At 43.5% G+C, this 18451-nt stretch overlaps 1 protein-coding gene across 3 annotated transcripts in view; it reads right to left on the bottom strand.

Annotated features, from left to right (window-relative positions):
• Nucleotides 1–18451, bottom strand: part of ppp1r9a (protein phosphatase 1, regulatory subunit 9A) — a 67559-nt gene that overhangs the window by 48890 nt on the left and 218 nt on the right. For all 3 annotated transcript variants that reach the window (XM_079570535.1, XM_079570537.1, XM_079570536.1), the window contains exon 2: nt 13464–14748. In XM_079570535.1, coding sequence (XP_079426661.1) covers nt 13464–14723 — 1260 coding nt within the window. In that variant the 5' untranslated portion in view covers nt 14724–14748. The remainder of the gene's footprint in view (nt 1–13463; nt 14749–18451) is intronic.

Below are 18451 nucleotides of genomic sequence, written 5' to 3'. Positions count from 1 at the left end.
AGAAAAATGTGTTTTGAGAAAAAGGCCCTTGAAATTAAGTTCAACCTGTTATTGTAAAGATTAGGTATATTTCTGTTTCCAGGTGAAAGCGTATATGTTCAGAGACCAATTTGACCCAAAACCTGAAAACTGAAAAAAAGAGTTTTGCCTGTCTCCCCTTAAACAGAACTGCTCAGTCTTGTGACAGGAGTCAGCAGAGAAAACAGAGAAAATAAGCCATTATCAGGTCATTCTCACAATCTGCTGTGTCTGTGGGTCAGCGTGAACAGAGGAGCAGCTGTGAGTGCTGCCTGTGTGGGGGCGGGTCTTTGGGTCGAGTGGGCGGAGCGTGTCTAACTGTGTGATGAAAGAGCGCGTGGCTCTTTTCAGTTCTTGCTATCAGGGGTTTCAAGTGGGAGCTTTCCAATACACTTGGCTTTTCTTTTTTCATGCACTCACATCATTTTCATTCTAGTCATAGCTTTACAGTAAAAAAAAGCTGCTTAACAAATTCAAATATTGTATTTGTCAATTCACAATGAATCAAAACAGTTCATTCTCTCGTCCTTGTTGTGGAGCAGGCAGTGGGGGTAAGGGGTGGAAGCACAGGGAGGGCAGGGAAGGGAGGGAGTTCAGCTTCCTGACAGCCTGGTGTATGAAACTGTTCTTCAGTCGACTGGACCTGGCCCGTGGATTTGTGAGTCTTCTCTCTGAAGGCAATACTTTGAAGAGACTGTGTGATAATAATAATAATAATGCATCGGTTTTATATAGCGCTTTTCTGGACGCTTTACATTGCACTATTCATTCACTCCACTGGTAAGCTACTATTGAAGCCACAGCTGCCCTGGGGTAGACTGACGGAAGCGAGGCAACCAGTCTGCACTATCTATCTAATGATATAAATGGTTTTCATTAATGTGCCTGTGACTGTGGTGTTTTATGGTGATTACTGTATGTAACTTGGAAACCTAGTAATGAAACCAACGGAACTGGGGATGCAGGTTTTCAAGTATTTAAATAGTTGGGAGTCCTGAGCCATCAGTAATTGTAATTGTCTGCACACAGCTGGAGGCTCTCGTAATAATCCAGGTCTCTGTCTTTGCTGTAAAAGCCCAAGTGGGGGCAAAAAAGAGCTCTTTCTCCTCCATGGTAGAACTCTTCCTGTGTCTCACTAGATTCTAGTGTTACTCAAGCGGACACGCATGCGCTGCCATCTAGCAGGCGGGAGTAAAAGTGCAGGACCAAAGTGAGACGCTGCAATGAATATTTCCCCAAAAATGGATGTTTAAATATCAGAACGGCGCTTTTTGGATCGATATAAGAATCGCGCGACGTAATATCGCAATATATCGGCGGATCGGTATTTTTCAACACCCCTATGCGGAAGAAGGATCAGCCAGCTATTTAATACAAGGGATCACTTACTTATTCATATGCTGTCGTGAATGTCTGAGGTTTTTCTGAAAAATATCGTGATAAACTTGTGAACACATTTTTCTATCGATGATATCACGTTGTCCAGGCCCTGAGGCAACAAAACAGCCCCACACCATGATTCTCCTGCTCCATGGTAACGACAACTGGGAAGTAGCAAGATCTCTAAGTATAATATTAATGTGCCTTTATAACATAAAAGTCACTATCTGTAATAAAAACAGAAAAAAAGTGATGGACATGGACATGTATGTATGGTCATGTCCATTTAATAAATGACTTTTAACTAAGTCAGAGTGCCTCAGATCATTTTTCTCCTCTGCTTTCTATCGGTAATGTTTGGCATTGATAAGAATCTGAAAGAAATATATTAATGGTAGCATTGTGCTCGACATCGTACATGAAACGAAACCGTTGTTGTAGTTGTGCTTCATTTCAGTTAATTATATGAACAGTTCAAATAATGGTTTGTAAGTTTAGTCTGTGTTAATATAGCCGCTTGAAATGTAACAAGTTCTCTTTTGTCAATGTCTTCATCATTGTTGTTTGTAGCATTAATCCTTTTTGGGAATTTATACAGAGACAACGGCTAACTTTTCTCCGCTCGCCTCTCTCCGCTTTCTCCGCTGTCTACTCCATCTCGGGGCTGAGGCCCGTCTCCTTTTCTTACTAAATCCACTGAAATACAGTATGTCCTGCTTCTTCGTGTTGCCAACTTTTATCTCCACTTGACAGCACTATAGCTAAGTTGAAGCTTCGTAGCAGCAGTATCCCTGCACTGCGATGTTGTCACATTGGGAGGGAGTTCAGCGTCCAGATAGCCTGGTGTATAAAAACTGCTCTTCAGTCGACTGGACCTGGCCCGTGCATTCCGCAATCTCCTCCCTGAAGGCATTACTTTGAAGAGGGTCCCCTTTGCGGGTGAGACGGTGGACTACATCTCCTTAATTGAGGGGAGAGGGGCTCCACAGATCTTCTCCGCTGCTATCACGATGCGCCGGAGGCTCCTTTGGCAGCAGGCAGTACTGGAGCCGTGCCACACAGTGATGGAGCTGGTCAGGATGCTCTCTATAGTCCCTCTGTAGAGGAACCACACAGTGATGGAGCTGGTCAGGATGCTCTCTATAGTCCCTCTGTAGAAGAACCACACAGTGATGGAGCTGGTCAGGATGCTCTCTATAGTCCCTCTGTAGAAGAACCACACAGTGATGGAGCTGGTCAGGATGCTCTCTATAGTCCCTCTGTAGAAGAACCTCACAGTGATGGAGCTGGTCAGGATGCTCTCTATAGTCCCTCTGTAGAAGAACCACACAGTGATGGAGCTGGTCAGGATGCTCTCTATAGTCCCTCTGTAGAAGAACCACACAGTGATGGAGCTGGTCAGGGTGCTCTCTATAGTCCCTCTGTAGAAGTTGCACATAACGGAGGCCGGGACTCTGGCTCTTCTTAACTTGCAGAGAAAGTAGAGACTAATACTTTTAATACTCAGTAATGTGGTTTGATCTCTCTATTTTATTTTATTTTATTGTTGTTGCATATTATAATGGCGCTTTTTATTCTTATTTTGCCTGATTTTACTGTAAAGCACTTTGGCCACCTTGTGTTGATTGATTGATTAATATATTCCCGTATTTTGTGTTAGTAATATGTTAAACTCTTTAAAAATATATTTTTGTAACTCATTATTTTTGTATCTTGTTGCCCTCTACATGCACACTATAGCAAAAAAACATAATCATTCTCCACTTAAAGCAGTACTAAGTAACTTATTTACCTTAATAAATCCTTCCCGTAGTCCCTGTGGGGGTAATACAAGTGTTTATGGGATGATTAGAGGGTCTTTCATCTCCCCCTGGTGTCTCTGGCCAGAAAACCATGTTTGCAACTTGACTGCCCCCGGTGCGGAGAAAGCAATACACACTAATGTAATCACGAAGAAGAAGCTAATATGTATAATATTGTATAATTGGTTGCACAGTAACCCTCTCTCCCTTCGCCTTTCCTGTCTACTCTCCAACACAATTAATAAGTTAAAAAATCGTAACTTGCTACTACACCTGCAGTTGCGCTTATGGCCTCTAGGGGCAAGAGTTACTTAGTACTGCTTTAACAATGACTTGATGATCCTGTCTGTCAGCTGCATAAAAAGGATCATGAAGGGGGAGGAGTCAGCAAAAGGGCATGTTTACCACGGAGTGTACGCCATTATAATGCTGCGGATAAGGCTGGAAAATATTTGTTTAATCTTCCAAATCCCGCGGCTCAGTGAGCAGACACACAGAGGGCCTTTGTTTGTCCCCTCACTCTAACAACAGCCGTATACAGCCCATAATATCCATGTGCATGTGAGGCATATGTAATCGCATAAGGAGCTCCAGATCTATGGAGATAAGGCAGGGTTTACTCACAAATCACACCCAGTATGTGAAGCACAGGCTGAGAACATTCCATGCTTTCGGACTCCTGCAGGTTTTTAACTCCCCTTGGAGAGAGTTCTCTGCATTACATGTTAACAACAGCTAAACCCAAGGCTCTGGGGTTTGATTATCTGGTTCCTCAGTATTATATAAGTTTCTGTTCTTCTAAGGAAATTTGTTTGCAGTGAGTGCAAGGTTTTCAGCAGACACGAGTACATATTCCAACTTGAAGTACGTGACAATTTAGACAACCTCCAATATAAGATCTGATTATTAAACCGCTGCATTGTAAACACTATGTTTTTTCACTTTCACCAATCAGTCTCTTATTACAGTAGTGACCCCAGCATGACTTTTATCCCAGGCTTTGCTAAAGCTAAGGCTTTGCTAAAGCTAAGCCTGGCTGGAACAGTCACAGCAACATTAGCAATGCTAGAGCTGCTAACTGTGGTATTTTGCAAGATGATCTGTTATGCGTCTTTGAACTGTAAAACTGATCAAATGAGATAGGCGTGTCCAGATTCATCAAGTTGTCAAGTTGTGATGGTTATTTGTTTGAATGTTTGCCAAAACTGGTGTAACTCGTTCAAAGAGTCACTCAATGATCAGTGTTGGACATGTTGTTATTGATACCCAATAAAGCATTTTTCCTGGATTGGCACCAAGTTCTGTATTGGTGCATCCCTACTTTAAGAGAGATCGGGAGTCTGTATTCATAGCACAACATTTCCATTTGGTGCTATAGTACGCTAATGGAGATTTAGCATTCAGTGTTCTATTGTATTGAATGAAGAATCTACTCGAAGTTGTTCTTTTCTTACAAGGAAGCACTTAACAGGTCAAATTTGAAGAAATATAACGCTATTTACCGATTTTTTTTGGTTTACAAAGAAGGAAATAAAGCAAGTTAAGTTAAGTCCAAAGTCATTCCTCACTTTCCTGACTTGTTTCAAACATTTCAATTTCATATGTGGAACCAGAAGCGCTATATCACGTGACTTGCCCGAGCTAGTTTTAAAAGCTACGCCCATAGCCTCTCATAGTAGGAGCCGTGGCGCAGTAGTTGGGCCGTGGCCTAAGCCTCTGTACACCTGGGGGGGAGGGGGGGGGCGTGTAAGTTTCATTTTATCTGTTTCTGTACACCCGTGACTAAAACTTCATCCTAAATATTCTGAAACCTTTTACTGTTTGTTCACAGGGGACCTGTGTTTACCTGATGTTTGCCCATCTGATTGCCCTGGTCATTTTGAGGGGGCAACAAAATCTGCTGTTGAGCTGTTGCTCCCAAGTTGTGGAATGACCTCCCTCTGTCGCTACGTGTGACCGACACTGTTGATTTCTTTAAAAACCAGCTGAAGACATAGCTGTTTGGATGAGCTTTTAGTTGAGAAGGCTGTGATTGTTTCATGTAATTTTATTGTTTGTGTCCCTGTGAAGCACTTTATCATTATTTTATCTGTGAGAGGTGCTAAATAAATCAAGTTTCTTCTTCTTAAGGTCTTCTTAGGGATGAGTTCAAAAGCATGTTTCACAACTTTTTTAGGAAGCAATACTGCAACGATTATGCAAACAAGATATTAAATAAAACTGAATGGCTATCAGCATTGTTTTTTGTTTGTTATTTTCTTGCCAGCTATAGCATAGTCACAATAACTCAAAATCGATCAAAACCGTATCAAGGAAGTAAGTGGTGTTTCTCATTTTATTACATTGCATTGGGTTAGAAAGGGCCGGTCAAAACATGGCTGCCAGAATTGCCATTCATTCCAACGTGTTATGTGCTATCTAGAGTTTTATTAAAATTGTTGGCAATAAAGAACTACTAGCAGCTCCTGCTAATTCCACATACGAGGGCCAGACAGGACCTTTTTGTGTGGAGTTTGCGTGTACCACTAAAAATATGTACAATGAACAATGAATATGTACAAATATATATGTGAATGAGATGCTTCGTCTCAGTGGTACGTTCCTTGTTAAAACAAAGGGTGAATAAAATGGCTTTCAATAAGGTCTAAATCTTCTTTATCAGCTTTTAACAATATAATCAAGGAGGATTTCATTTTAGCCTGGTTTTGGTCTTAAATTAGTCGTAAGTCGTTTTTGTAACAGATCTTTTTCACCTGGTGCTTAGGAGAGTTTGTGCATAATTGCGTATTACTGTACAACTTAAAAAAATAATAATAATCTTCCGCACACTGCCAATCTTGCACAACAAACTATTTTATCATCATTATCTTGATTAAATTTGATTTAAAACAATAAAAATAAAATAGATAAAAATCGTCATTGCGATGATCATGAACCAGCATGTGTGACTAACACCTGATTATTGCCTGATAGGTCTTGATAAAAGCATGCGTGGGAGCGGTGTGACTAACAGCCCTCACACGTACGTCTCCCGAGGCACTTGCTCCAAAACAGCACAGCTTCATCCGACCACATACAAGAATCTATTTATCTCTCTGCTATTTTCAAACAGGCAGTCATGGAGAATGTACTGTTAATGGTTTTTAAAAGGTTCTACAATGCCTTAAGCTGCAGGACAGGAGTACAAGTTTGTGGACAAACCAAACCTTGAGGTCAGAAACTTCAGTCACTGAGATCCAATAGGAGCTGATTTGGGACAGTCATTTTTTGAAAGTTGGTTTTAGCCAAAAGATCTGGCAACTGAACAAACAAAAAAGAAAGCACTTTAACATCTTGTAAAATCGTCATTCTAAGGTCTGTATAATTGTTGACTGATGAGAATATTGCCCATAAACAAACCAACCTCCTAGTCTGTTTTGAAAGGCATAATCATACATTTGAGTCCATATTAAGAAATGCCTTCATTTGCATAGCACCTTTCACAGACATGGTCACGTTTTGCAATATACATTCACTCCATACTGTATTCTAAAAAGCACTTCTGTTTCATTCTAGCATGCTAATGGTCAGCCGAGCAAGATGCTGTAGCTCTACCTCCCGTCCAAGGCCCAAACTCTCACGCTTTCACCGCGAGACACACAGATTTGAGTGCCTTCACACGCTCTCACACCACACTCGTCATATCTCACGCTCAACCAAAAAATATTCCTGACTATTACCAACGAGCGGCTAGCCTGGCTATCGCCAGACAAAACATCGCAAATGCGTTAGTCTGGGGACCACCAATTCATTTTCTCGTAGGAGAGAAAATGCGTATATCGGGCGCTATGAATGTCTATGATATGTGTCTGCACGTAGCACAGCCCAGGGTTGCCAGGTATGGACAGCCAAACCCGCCCAAAAATATCTGAAAACCGCGGAAAATATTGTTTACTAGTTAGCAGAGCCCATGTGCTCCTACGATGATGAGAAACCGCCCCTACTCCCCTCCCTTATTGAAAAAGCAGCTTACAGAGCTTTGGATTTGCCTTTGAAATAGAGATTTTGATCAATTCAACATTGATTACAGCAAGGCAAAAAACCGCGGACAGTTTTTTTCACCCGCGGAATGGCTTTAAAAAACGCCCAATTCCCGGTTTAACCGCGGACCTGGCAACCCTGGCACAGCCAATCGTATCAGATGACGCGGTAAACTTTGGAGCTTAACTTTTTTAGAACACGGTCTAAAGCTTGATTAAAATATGGAGTCGCTGCTGTCATGTTGGATCTGTAAATACACTTTTAAAAAAAGAAAAAAGTTTTATTCGTAAACAAACTAAAAGCTTCCGTATGTCGAATAGCTCGTCATCGTCTTGCCGTCCCTCCGTCGTCTGTGATTGTTCCCCAAATCCATTCGAAACTTTAGGCCATGGTCCCCAGGCTGTTGTACATGTATGTGAGAGAGTACAAGCTAAAAGGGCCACGAGTTAAACATCTTCCCTGACCTTTGATGAAGAGAAGTCGGACTTTTTGTTTTGTTTGGAGCTCTGCCTCATGAAGACTGCTGGCCTGGTGAGTCAGTAAAGCTAATAGGCAAGGCAAGTTTATTTGTAGAGCACAATTCATACACAAGGGAATTCAAAGTGCTTCACAGTTGCATAAATATAAGAAAAAAATACAATACAAATACAATCAATAAAAACATCAACATAGAATTAATCAATTACAGTAAGAGGCAAGAGTGTAGATAAAATACTTTCAGTTATATGTATTTTTAAGTCTTGTTTTGACTCGCTCTGTCTTGAGCACTATTTCACTCTGTCTTGACACTATTTTTTAAGTCTTGTTTTTACTCGCTCTGTCTTGAGCACTATTTTTCTTGCTCGTTCACACAAAGTTACCTAACCTCTGTTAATCAATTACAGTAAAAGGCAGGAGTGCAGATAAAATACATTCAGTCATATGCTCGGGCAAAAAGAACTGTTTTCAGCCTGGATTTGAACATTGTCAGAGTTGAGGCCTGTCTCACATCCTCGTGAAGACTGTTCCAGATTTTAGCTGCATGAAACTGAAACGCAGCCTCACCATATTTATTATTGACTCTGGGAACCACCAGGAGGCCCCTCCCTGAAGTTTTCAAGGCCCCTCATGAGATGGTTCATACGGCTGTAACATGTCAGAGATGGACTTTGGTGCTAAACCTTGAAAAGACTTGTAACAAGCAGAGCGGTTTTAAAGTCTATTCTCTGAGTGACAGGAAGCCAGTGCAGAGACCGGAGCACTGGACTAATATGGTCGTATTTCCTGGTTCTTGTCAGGACTCGAGCAGCAGCGTTCTGGATGTACTGCAGCTGTCGTTACAGTAATCTAACCTGCTACGTTTTCCGTTGTTGACTTATTATGTTATCTACCTGACAATAGTTTGAATTATGTCATAAACAGACTGTCTCACCTCTACTGGGCAAGGGAATGATGTGTTAACGACCTGCCACATTAATATGCGCATTTTCGCGCATATGAATGTGTTTCATCATCCGCCAATTAGCTACGCATTTATGTAGCGTCTTTCTGCGTGCTTTGTTCTAAAACAGTCACTCCTAATGTGAAGCGCAAACTGTTTATGTAGCCTAATATTTGTAGACCTTTTGATGGCCATAGAAGACTCCCTCAGAATTCCATTATTTGGAAATGATTAATATATTTCAGTTATAGCATTAATATTTATCTAAACCCTAAAAAGAAAGGACGACTAAAAAAAAAGTTGTTAGCAGAGAGGGCAACAATTCGGGCGTTCTGCTCTCCCAAAATTCCACCCGATGGGCGGGGGGAGCGATAAAAAAAAACATCTGTCGTTGCCTATTTCACTTCCGGTTGATTTAATGTAATGGCGAATATGGCTGACAAGCGACTGACAGTGCCTGAATTGCGTGGAAGGTTGAAGAGAAAGGGTATTTGGAGTGTGGGGAAACGAAAGGAGGAATTGTTGTTGCTAGTTGAACGAGCGGATGGTGTTTATGAAGATTTAGAAGAAGATGAGAGCGAGCAGAGCGAACAAAAACGTCTGTGTGCGAGTGAAAGACGGTGACGATGTGAATGAAGTTCAGCTGAGAGGGAAGAATGTGATGATGAAAGATCTTCAACTATGGCTATACACACGATCTGCACAAGGATCTCCGCAGTATTTAAGCACATATCCAGCCCATATGTCCGAATAAAGGACTATTATTTGTGCCAGTGGACAATGGTTATTCCAAGTTAGCCCCGTTAGCTTGTTACAATCGCCTACAGCTCATTGTTGATGAAAAGTCCGCAATAAACCACAAATACATCAAGCCCGGCTCAGTGTGTGATCATCTCAAAGGCTGCTTTATATAGTTACCGGCTGTATTTATGTTATTATTGCATAATACTTGTTTTCACCGGATCTATGCGCTGCTAAGGAGCTAGTTAGCTCCGGGCGAGCGGTTAGCAGCTCGGCTACGGACTTATTTTTTGACATGGCTGATGTTCTCACGTTGAAAACACAGACTCGATAAAGTTGTATTGGGCAGAGAGATAATCAGAGGCTGTCAGTGCTTATGAAATGGCTGCTTTTTACTATAGTCTCCCAGGGACAGCTCACAGACCTCTGGGGCAACGGTTAGTTATCCGGCCCAGCCTTCGAGGCTCCGAGCCGGGCAGGAGACTGTACAGCGGGGCAGTGCATGGCTAAAAGTGTCCGCTGAAGGCAGGAGGGGAGGCGGGAGGTACGAGCCCCAAATGTAGGGAGTCGGAACAGTTGAAGTCTGCATCGTAAAATATCTGCTACAGAATTGTATTCCTCTCTTAGCAGAAGATGAAGCCAGCAGAGCGAGCGAAAACCATAGACTGTAAAAAAAAATGGACGTCTTATGCTCACTCCTCCCCGTTTACCAGAATGACCACGGCCGTGGGGCAATTCATGGCGGATTTACAGACTCCCCCTCCCCAGCTCTGACGTAGAATGTTCCTAAAAAGGACATACAGGCGGGATTTTCACCGTAGACTCGGCCCTTGCGTGACGTGTAGCTCGCACTGCTCCAATGCTAACGGTCCGAGCCTCATTAAGTACTAGATTTCAAAAATTCATATGACGAAAACCAGCCTGGTTTCATATATTGTTATTAACCCAGCGTTATCTCAGGAGGAATATCTAGCCTTGTCTAGTGTTGAAACAATTGAAACCAGGCTTTGAAGTATTTTTTAACGTGTCTAAAGTCCAATGCTTTTCAATGGGGGCCTAGCGGCGATATGGAGGTACTGCAGCAACGGCGGAGCAATGGCGGCCCCCACGTTTGTGGTCAAAAAGCAGGGCAGCCAGCGGCCATTGGCGAAAACGCTCCAGCAGAACCGGAACTTGCGAAGACTATTGGTCACCCATAATGCACCGCAAACTTCAGTCGCTCCCCCGCCCATCGGATTAAATTTTGGGAGAGCAGAACGCCCGAATTGCAGCCAGTATTGCAGACTACAATGATTTCATGTACAGTACAGAACAGTACAGGCTACACTGTTTCATTCCTAAGATGAACTAAATGGAGGTACCATTTTGCAGCAAAAGCTCTGCCCGGATTATCAATGCAGACACTCAACAGAAAACTAAACCTAATGTCACTGTCAGCACCAGCCAAATACAATCAAACCATTCTCATCAGTTGAATGTACTTGAGTATGTTCTTTATCAAGTCTATTTGCTGATAATCAATGTCTACACTGACGTTACACACAGCAGGCTCATGTCTGTGCTGCATCTACTATAAAAGTCCTGATATAGGAGCACACAGCCAGCTATGACCATTATAACACTGAACACACCAGCTATGACCATTATAACACTGAACACACCAGCTATGACCATTATAACACTGAACACACCAGCTATGACCATTATAACACTGAACACAGCCAGCTATGACCATTATAACACTGAACACACCAGCTATGACCATTATAACACTGAACACACCAGCTATGACCATTATAACACTGAACACACCAGCTATGACCATTATAACACTGAACACACCAGCTATGACCAATATAACACCGAACACACCTGCTATGACCATTATAACACCGAACACAAGAGCTACTTATAAATAGGGATGGGTATCGTTAAAGATTTATCAATACTACTACACTTATCGATACTCCTTATCGATCCGGTACTTTAACGGTACCCTTATCGGTGCTTTAAAAGGTGCTTTATAAGTAAGGTTCGGTACCCAACCCTACTTATAAAGATGTACATATACATACACATTACATATACAACTGTTCCATCACGCAGTGCTTGTAGTTCAGCGGATCAGATGCGCTCACACAAACAAACCGCGCTGTATGAACTTTCTGCGCTGATCGGATGAACAAGCGGGAGGGCATCCAAAACAATACTAATCGTTTAGTGTAATAATCAAAATCATAATTGAATTTCAATTAATTGCACAGGCCTAGTTAGCTGTGTCTGTTTCTCCCAGTGGTTAGCAGTGTGTTAGCTAAGTCTGTTTCTCCCAGTGGTTAGCAGTGTGTTAGCTGAGTCTGTTTCTCCCGGTGGTTAGCGAGGTGTTAGCTAAGTCTGTTTCTCCCGGTGGTTAGCAGTGTGTTAGCTAAGTCTGTTTCTCCCGGTGGTTAGCAGTGTGTTAGCTAAGTCTGTTTCTCCCGGTGGTTAGCAGTGTGTTAGCTGTGTCTGTTTCTCCCGGTGGTTAGCAGTGTGTTAGCTAAGTCTGTTTCTCCCAGTGGTTAGCAGTGTGTTAGCTGTGTCTGTTTCTCCCGGTGGTTAGCAGTGTGTTAGCTAAGTCTGTTTCTCCCGGTGGTTAGCAGTGTGTTAGCTAAGTCTGTTTCTCCCGGTGGTTAGCAGTGTGTTAGCTGTGTCTGTTTCTCCCGGTGGTTAGCAGTGTGTTAGCTAAGTCTGTTTCTCCCAGTGGTTAGCAGTGTGTTAGCTGTGTCTGTTTCTCCCGGTGGTTAGCAGTGTGTTAGCTAAGTCTGTTTCTCCCGGTGGTTAGCAGTGTGTTAGCTAAGTCTGTTTCTCCCGGTGGTTAGCAGTGTGTTAGCTGAGTCTGTTTCTCCCGGTGGTTAGCAGTGTGTTAGCTAAGTCTGTTTCTCCCGGTGGTTAGCAGTGTGTTAGCTGTGTCTGTTTCTCCCGGTGGTTAGCAGTGTGTTAGCTAAGTCTGTTTCTCCCGGTGGTTAGCAGTGTGTTAGCTAAGTCTGTTTCTCCCGGGGGTTAGCAGTGTGTTAGCTAAGTCTGTTTCTCCCGGTGGTTAGCAGTGTGTTAGCTGAGTCTGTTTCTCCCGGTGGTTAGCGAGGTGTTAGCTAAGTCTGTTTCTCCCGGTGGTTAGCAGTGTGTTAGCTAAGTCTGTTTCTCCCGGTGGTTAGCAGTGTGTTAGCTAAGTCTGTTTCTCCCGGTGGTTAGCAGTGTGTTAGCTGTGTCTGTTTCTCCCGGTGGTTAGCAGTGTGTTAGCTAAGTCTGTTTCTCCCAGTGGTTAGCAGTGTGTTAGCTGTGTCTGTTTCTCCCGGTGGTTAGCAGTGTGTTAGCTAAGTCTGTTTCTCCCGGTGGTTAGCAGTGTGTTAGCTAAGTCTGTTTCTCCCGGTGGTTAGCAGTGTGTTAGCTGTGTCTGTTTCTCCCGGTGGTTAGCAGTGTGTTAGCTAAGTCTGTTTCTCCCAGTGGTTAGCAGTGTGTTAGCTGTGTCTGTTTCTCCCGGTGGTTAGCAGTGTGTTAGCTAAGTCTGTTTCTCCCGGTGGTTAGCAGTGTGTTAGCTAAGTCTGTTTCTCCCGGTGGTTAGCAGTGTGTTAGCTGAGTCTGTTTCTCCCGGTGGTTAGCAGTGTGTTAGCTAAGTCTGTTTCTCCCGGTGGTTAGCAGTGTGTTAGCTGTGTCTGTTTCTCCCGGTGGTTAGCAGTGTGTTAGCTAAGTCTGTTTCTCCCGGTGGTTAGCAGTGTGTTAGCTAAGTCTGTTTCTCCCGGTGGTTAGCAGTGTGTTAGCTAAGTCTGTTTCTCCCGGTGCTTAGCAGTGTGTTAGCTAAGTCTGTTTCTCCCGGTGGTTAGCAGTGTGTTAGCTAAGTCTGTTTCTCCCGGTGGTTAGCAGTGTGTTAGCTAAGTCTGTTTCTCCCGGTGGTTAGCAATGTGTTAGCTAAGTCTGTTTCTCCCGGTGGTTAGCAGTGTGTTAGCTAAGTCTGTTTCTCCCGGTGGTTAGCAGTGTCTTAGCTAAGTCTGTTTCTCCCGGTGGTTAGCAGTGTGTTAGCTGTATATGGGATAAAGCCTATTCAGACTTACTGTGATGGGAGCGGTGCTGAAGCTGATCTTCCTCTTAGAGGGTATGTCCTCTGAGGTCTCTGAGGGAAGTCCAGGGATCTCCACCAGCTCAGATCCCGGATCATAGACAAAGTCCTGATCCTCCCCGTACAGGTCGTCCTCTGGATCAGTGCAGCTCTCGCCCCAGCCCTGATAACAGGCGTCCCCATCTGCCGTATAGATGACTCGCGCTGGGCCGCAGTATTCCTCATCCTCTTGCTCCTCCTTAGCTCCAGCTGCGTCGCCCTGTGAGGTGAGGCTGGGCTCAGGGCTGATGGCTTTGTCACTCTCCTTGTCGAATTTGGAGGGTTCTTCCAAAAGTTTTACTGTTTCAGAGCCCTCACTCTGTTTATGGTCTTCATCATAAGAACCATTGACCTGCACCCCGTTAGTGCTAGCTCCAAAGAGATGCTTTGGACTGTCAGCGTGGCCTGGTTTGTCTTTGGCATGAATGTCCTGAGAGGCCTCTGCAGGAGGACTGTGACTGAGGAGAACTTCTGCGGACTGTGATGGTGGGAACTTTCCACCTAGTCCCCTTCGATTCGTCCCGCGCACAGGGGAGAGGCGGGAGTCATCCTCACTGAGGTCCCCAGGCCTCTGAAAGCCATCAGGGGAGTATAATACCCTCCTGCCATGCCCGCGGTAGGATGCCTGGGCGTGGTTCTCAAAGACTGCACTAAGCTGGCTGACAGTGGGCGAGGAGGCGTCTGTCCTGGAGCACAGGGAGTCCAGAGAGTCCTGGCTTCCCCGGTTGGACCGTATCCCTCTCCAATCGTCAAGGTTCTCGTGAGACCCTCGCTTGTCCCGCCCGTAGGAGAACACTGGGGACTGAGACTGGTCTCTGGACTGCTGTTCGAACAATCTCCTAGTCTCACAGAACTTGTGTCCAGCCGCTCCGATCCGCTCTGCAGAGGTGGAGTGCTGCAGCCTGACCACAGACCCATCGCTCTTGTTGATGAAGTTTGTTGGCTTTGCTAGTTTTTGTGGGGAAGTTTCATCACAGACCCTTGCCTTGGCTCCTGTGTTCTCAGAGCCCATCTGCATGAACATGTCCTTGATGCGGCTGACATGGGCCCCGTACTGTCGGCCCCGGGGTTGCCTGGGCTCCTTGGGTTTGGACTCTCCATCGGTGCGCGGCTGGTCGAAAGCTTTCTTCAGTGCTTGGAACTCAGTGCGGTAGGCATTACGGTGAGGGGAGGCACTGCGGAGGGTCCGCTCCCCCGAGGCTTCTGTCTTCAACATGCTGGGGGGTCAGGGGGTCACCATCCTGCACACAAAGAATTATAGAACTATGACGGTGCACTCGACTGAAACCAGTCACACCTGTGTACTCCTGTGTTTCTCTTTGGGCCAGGGTTTTATGTTTGTTTTGAATGATTAACAACAGACACAATATTAGCAATGACCATAAACCACCCACAAAAAAAGCAGATTGTATCATTACATTCCTAATTGTCAATGTGAGAAACATCTTTAGCCATAATAAGGTGTTTTCTTTTGAATATTTTCCAAATTGATTGAGTTTCATTCCATGACTAGTTACAGTGGTGCGGTCTTCACAGCCCACTGTAAACTCTGGTTTCTATAGTGATGAGCTGCCCACTGCTCCAAAATCAGAACAGGGGCATGGACAGATCTGTGTATGCGTGTGCATGTGAGCGTGCACATGACCCATAGCTAGAACTGTGTCACTGCACAAACAGAATGGTGCTGGACTTGTGTGGAGCTGATAATGGAAATGAGAAGTGTCCATACAGCGAAGAGGCTTCCCTCTGAAGTTCACACATTTTACTTCTTTTATACACTATTGATTTACTGATAGGTTGATTTGAAGAACAAGCTGACAATAGTGAGGGGAAAAAATATATTTGTTATTTGTGCTGTGTATCTAATTTTTTACTTTTTTATTTTTGGTGTACTAGAAGCGGTTGTTGACATTATGGTGAAAAAAGTTGCAAAATGTGTTAAACCCGTGTGAAGATTTCTGATGTGAGAAATGTATTAGGAATGTTATGCATGAGTTTGGACCACAACCATTTAAAACAAATCAGGGATAGGGCCTTTAAATCCACAATTGCTTGCAATGATTTTCCATACGGAAACGTATTAACATTGTAGGGAAGTCGTTTTGATGAAAATCAGTACGATCAACGGGCCTCATTCACGACAGTTCACAACACATTCTTAACTCTTCACTTCTTAAAAGCTGAAAACGTTTTTCTCTAAGAACAAATCCTAAGAAAGCCAAATTAGGATTCACCAACTTCAGAACACATGTGTAATCAAGTTTCCACCAGATACAAAAAGTCACACTCACCCAATAAGTAGAGCAAATTTACCTGATGTGGACAGTGCATTTAGCTGAACACACATGGTCTTCATGCACATTAACACACCGTGCCAGAGTGGAGACAATTCAGCTTGCAAGCACGGTTACACTAGTCTCTGTGCAATGTTACATTTAATTCAGTGCATTCAATGCATTAAATCTTAAAATGTGACTCTTTGGAGAAAACTTTGCTGTTCTCTTGGATCAGAGCAGGCAACTGACATCACAATGGTCACCCTTATCATTATCTTTAGTTGGCCGTGTGAATTCTGTTAAAATGGTTATTCTGCCAAAATTTCTGTATTTTTTTTTCAAACACTGCCAATTTTTCTTCCTTGCTCTTTCTTTTAACATCTTGACTCAATAATATCTTCCTACTTATGGCAAGGCAAGCGACCACGCTTGAGTAAAACTTATCTCCAGAAGTCTACTGTTGGTCTTGCTTTGCCAAACTTTCGTTTTTTATTATTGGGCAGCCCATCTGAGATGTCTAGTTCATTGGTCCTTCTATTACGAACAGCCTGAGCGTCCTGACTGGGTTGCACTGGAGTATTCTTCAAACAGCTTTTCTCTTCTGGCTAGTGTGGGCTCTGCCCTACCTTTACCCTCCATTAGTCAATTTAATAATCCTTTGGTTAAACATACTCTGAAAATCTGGGGTCAATTTAGGAAACAGTTTGGTCTTGGTGGCTTTTCGCTTTGGAGTCCTATGTTAAATCAACTTTTTAAACTTTCTACAATGGACATTGGCTATCAGAGATGGCATCAGGAGGGTATCACTCATTTTAAACATTTGCTCAAAGACGGCATCATTGCATCTTTTTCAGAATTGAGAGATAAATTTAACCTTTTACAATCTGATTTTTTCTGTTATCTTCAGATTAGACATTTCCTTAAGCCATATCTGTCTAATTCTGCAATTACTCCACAAACAGCTGCACTTGCCGAAATTCTGTCATTAAAGCCAACCAAAGGACTCATTTCTTGGTTATATAATACTATGCTAGAACTTAAAAGCCCCTTGATGGACAAATTTAAAAAAGCTTGGGAAGAGGATTTGGGCATCAGTATGACCGAAGATGCTTGGGCTGGTGCACTCAAACTAGTCCACGATTCCTCTTTCTGTGCTCGCCACAGGTTAATCCAATTTAAAATGGTACACAGGGCACATATTTCCAAGTCCAGACTGTCTTCCATGTACCCTGAGATTAGCCCACTGTGCACCAGATGTAAACGGACGGAGGCCTCCCTCAGCCACATGTTCTGGTCTTGTTCGCACTTAAGCAACTTTTGGGGGACCATTTTCAGCACATTATGTCAACTACTGAGCTTTAGGCTCGAGCCAAATAAACCCTATTCGTACGGGATTAGAATTACCTAAGGGCCTGGGGTAAACTGTAGGTAATATGGAAGGTAAAACAATCCTTAGGTGATTCTTGTGCAAATCAGCATGTCGAAGTTTGGAAAGTTTTTAACCAGCATAATGAAATCTTAATAAGGGCAACATTGATTTGAAATGTCTTTTTAACAGTATGTTTATGTACAAATTTAAGCTATGACCTATAGTATGCCATCAAAAGGTTTCTCGGACCCAAAGGCTGTTTTTTTTTAATCCATTTAAAAAATATGAAAGAGGAAACAAACAATGATGTTTTCAAAGTTCAAAGTTTAGATGAAGGGGGAAAATCTCACAGACATGATGTGGATGTCGTCACATCATGTCTGGCTTTTGTCGCTAAAGCAAAGCAGACACAAACAAACCTGATAATCAGCGCTTGCAACCCGAATGAATAAAAGGCTTGTTGTCACCGCTCAGTGTTGTTTTCCCCAGAGGTTAGGGAGTTAGGGCTTTAGGTTTAAATCCTCTCCCATTTTTTTTCCATATAAAAATAACTTTCTATGAGGCTTTGCGTGCTTCTGATACCCTAAGCCCGAGCAGCCTATAACTGTTTGGAGTTTACAACAATTTAGACGCTCTTGTAACACAAAGAAACAGCAATCTTCCACAGTGTGGCTTTAAGTAAATTGTGCACCTGTTTCACCTTTTATCATCACATCAGCACGGTGGCACAGCGGTTAGCACTCCTGCTGCACAGTCTGAAGGTTCCGGGTTTGATTCCCACCTGTACGGGGCCTTTCTGAGTAAAGTGTGCATGTTCTCCCCGTGTCTGCGTAGGGTTCCTCTAGGTTTTCCCTACCACTAACATTTACAATATGTTCCCCTCTAGGGCTAGGAGCTCCCTGAAAAAGAGATTCTTTATTCTTAATCTCAGTGGGAGTTTCCTGGTTAAATAAAGGTCAAACTTCATGGCACATGTTAAAACCACCACTGGGGCCATGGAGAGTAAATGAACTAAAATAATATGAATAGAATAAAACGGTTCTTATAAGTCATGTTCTGGGTTTTGCCTAATGCCTAATGCTGGTGCCTGGAGGAGCACCAGGCCTGGACAAACCCAGTCCAAACGCACGGCTCCCGACCAGACCTGCGCATCATCCAGCCCTCAACATCCGCACACCGCTGCTAGGACAAAGTTAGAGATGAGGGGATCACGGCTGCAGGCAGGCAGCAGCCATCCTCAGACGCCTACCCGACACATCACAGCTCCTCGGGCACAAACACACGTATTTAGCATGGTTT

This window comes from Gobius niger, assembly GCF_951799975.1.
Source record: "Gobius niger genome assembly, chromosome: 14".
NCBI lineage: Eukaryota > Metazoa > Chordata > Actinopteri > Gobiiformes > Gobiidae > Gobius > Gobius niger.
The sequence above is the reverse complement of the archived record's forward strand: the minus strand, read 5'-3'. Positions and strand labels throughout refer to the sequence as shown.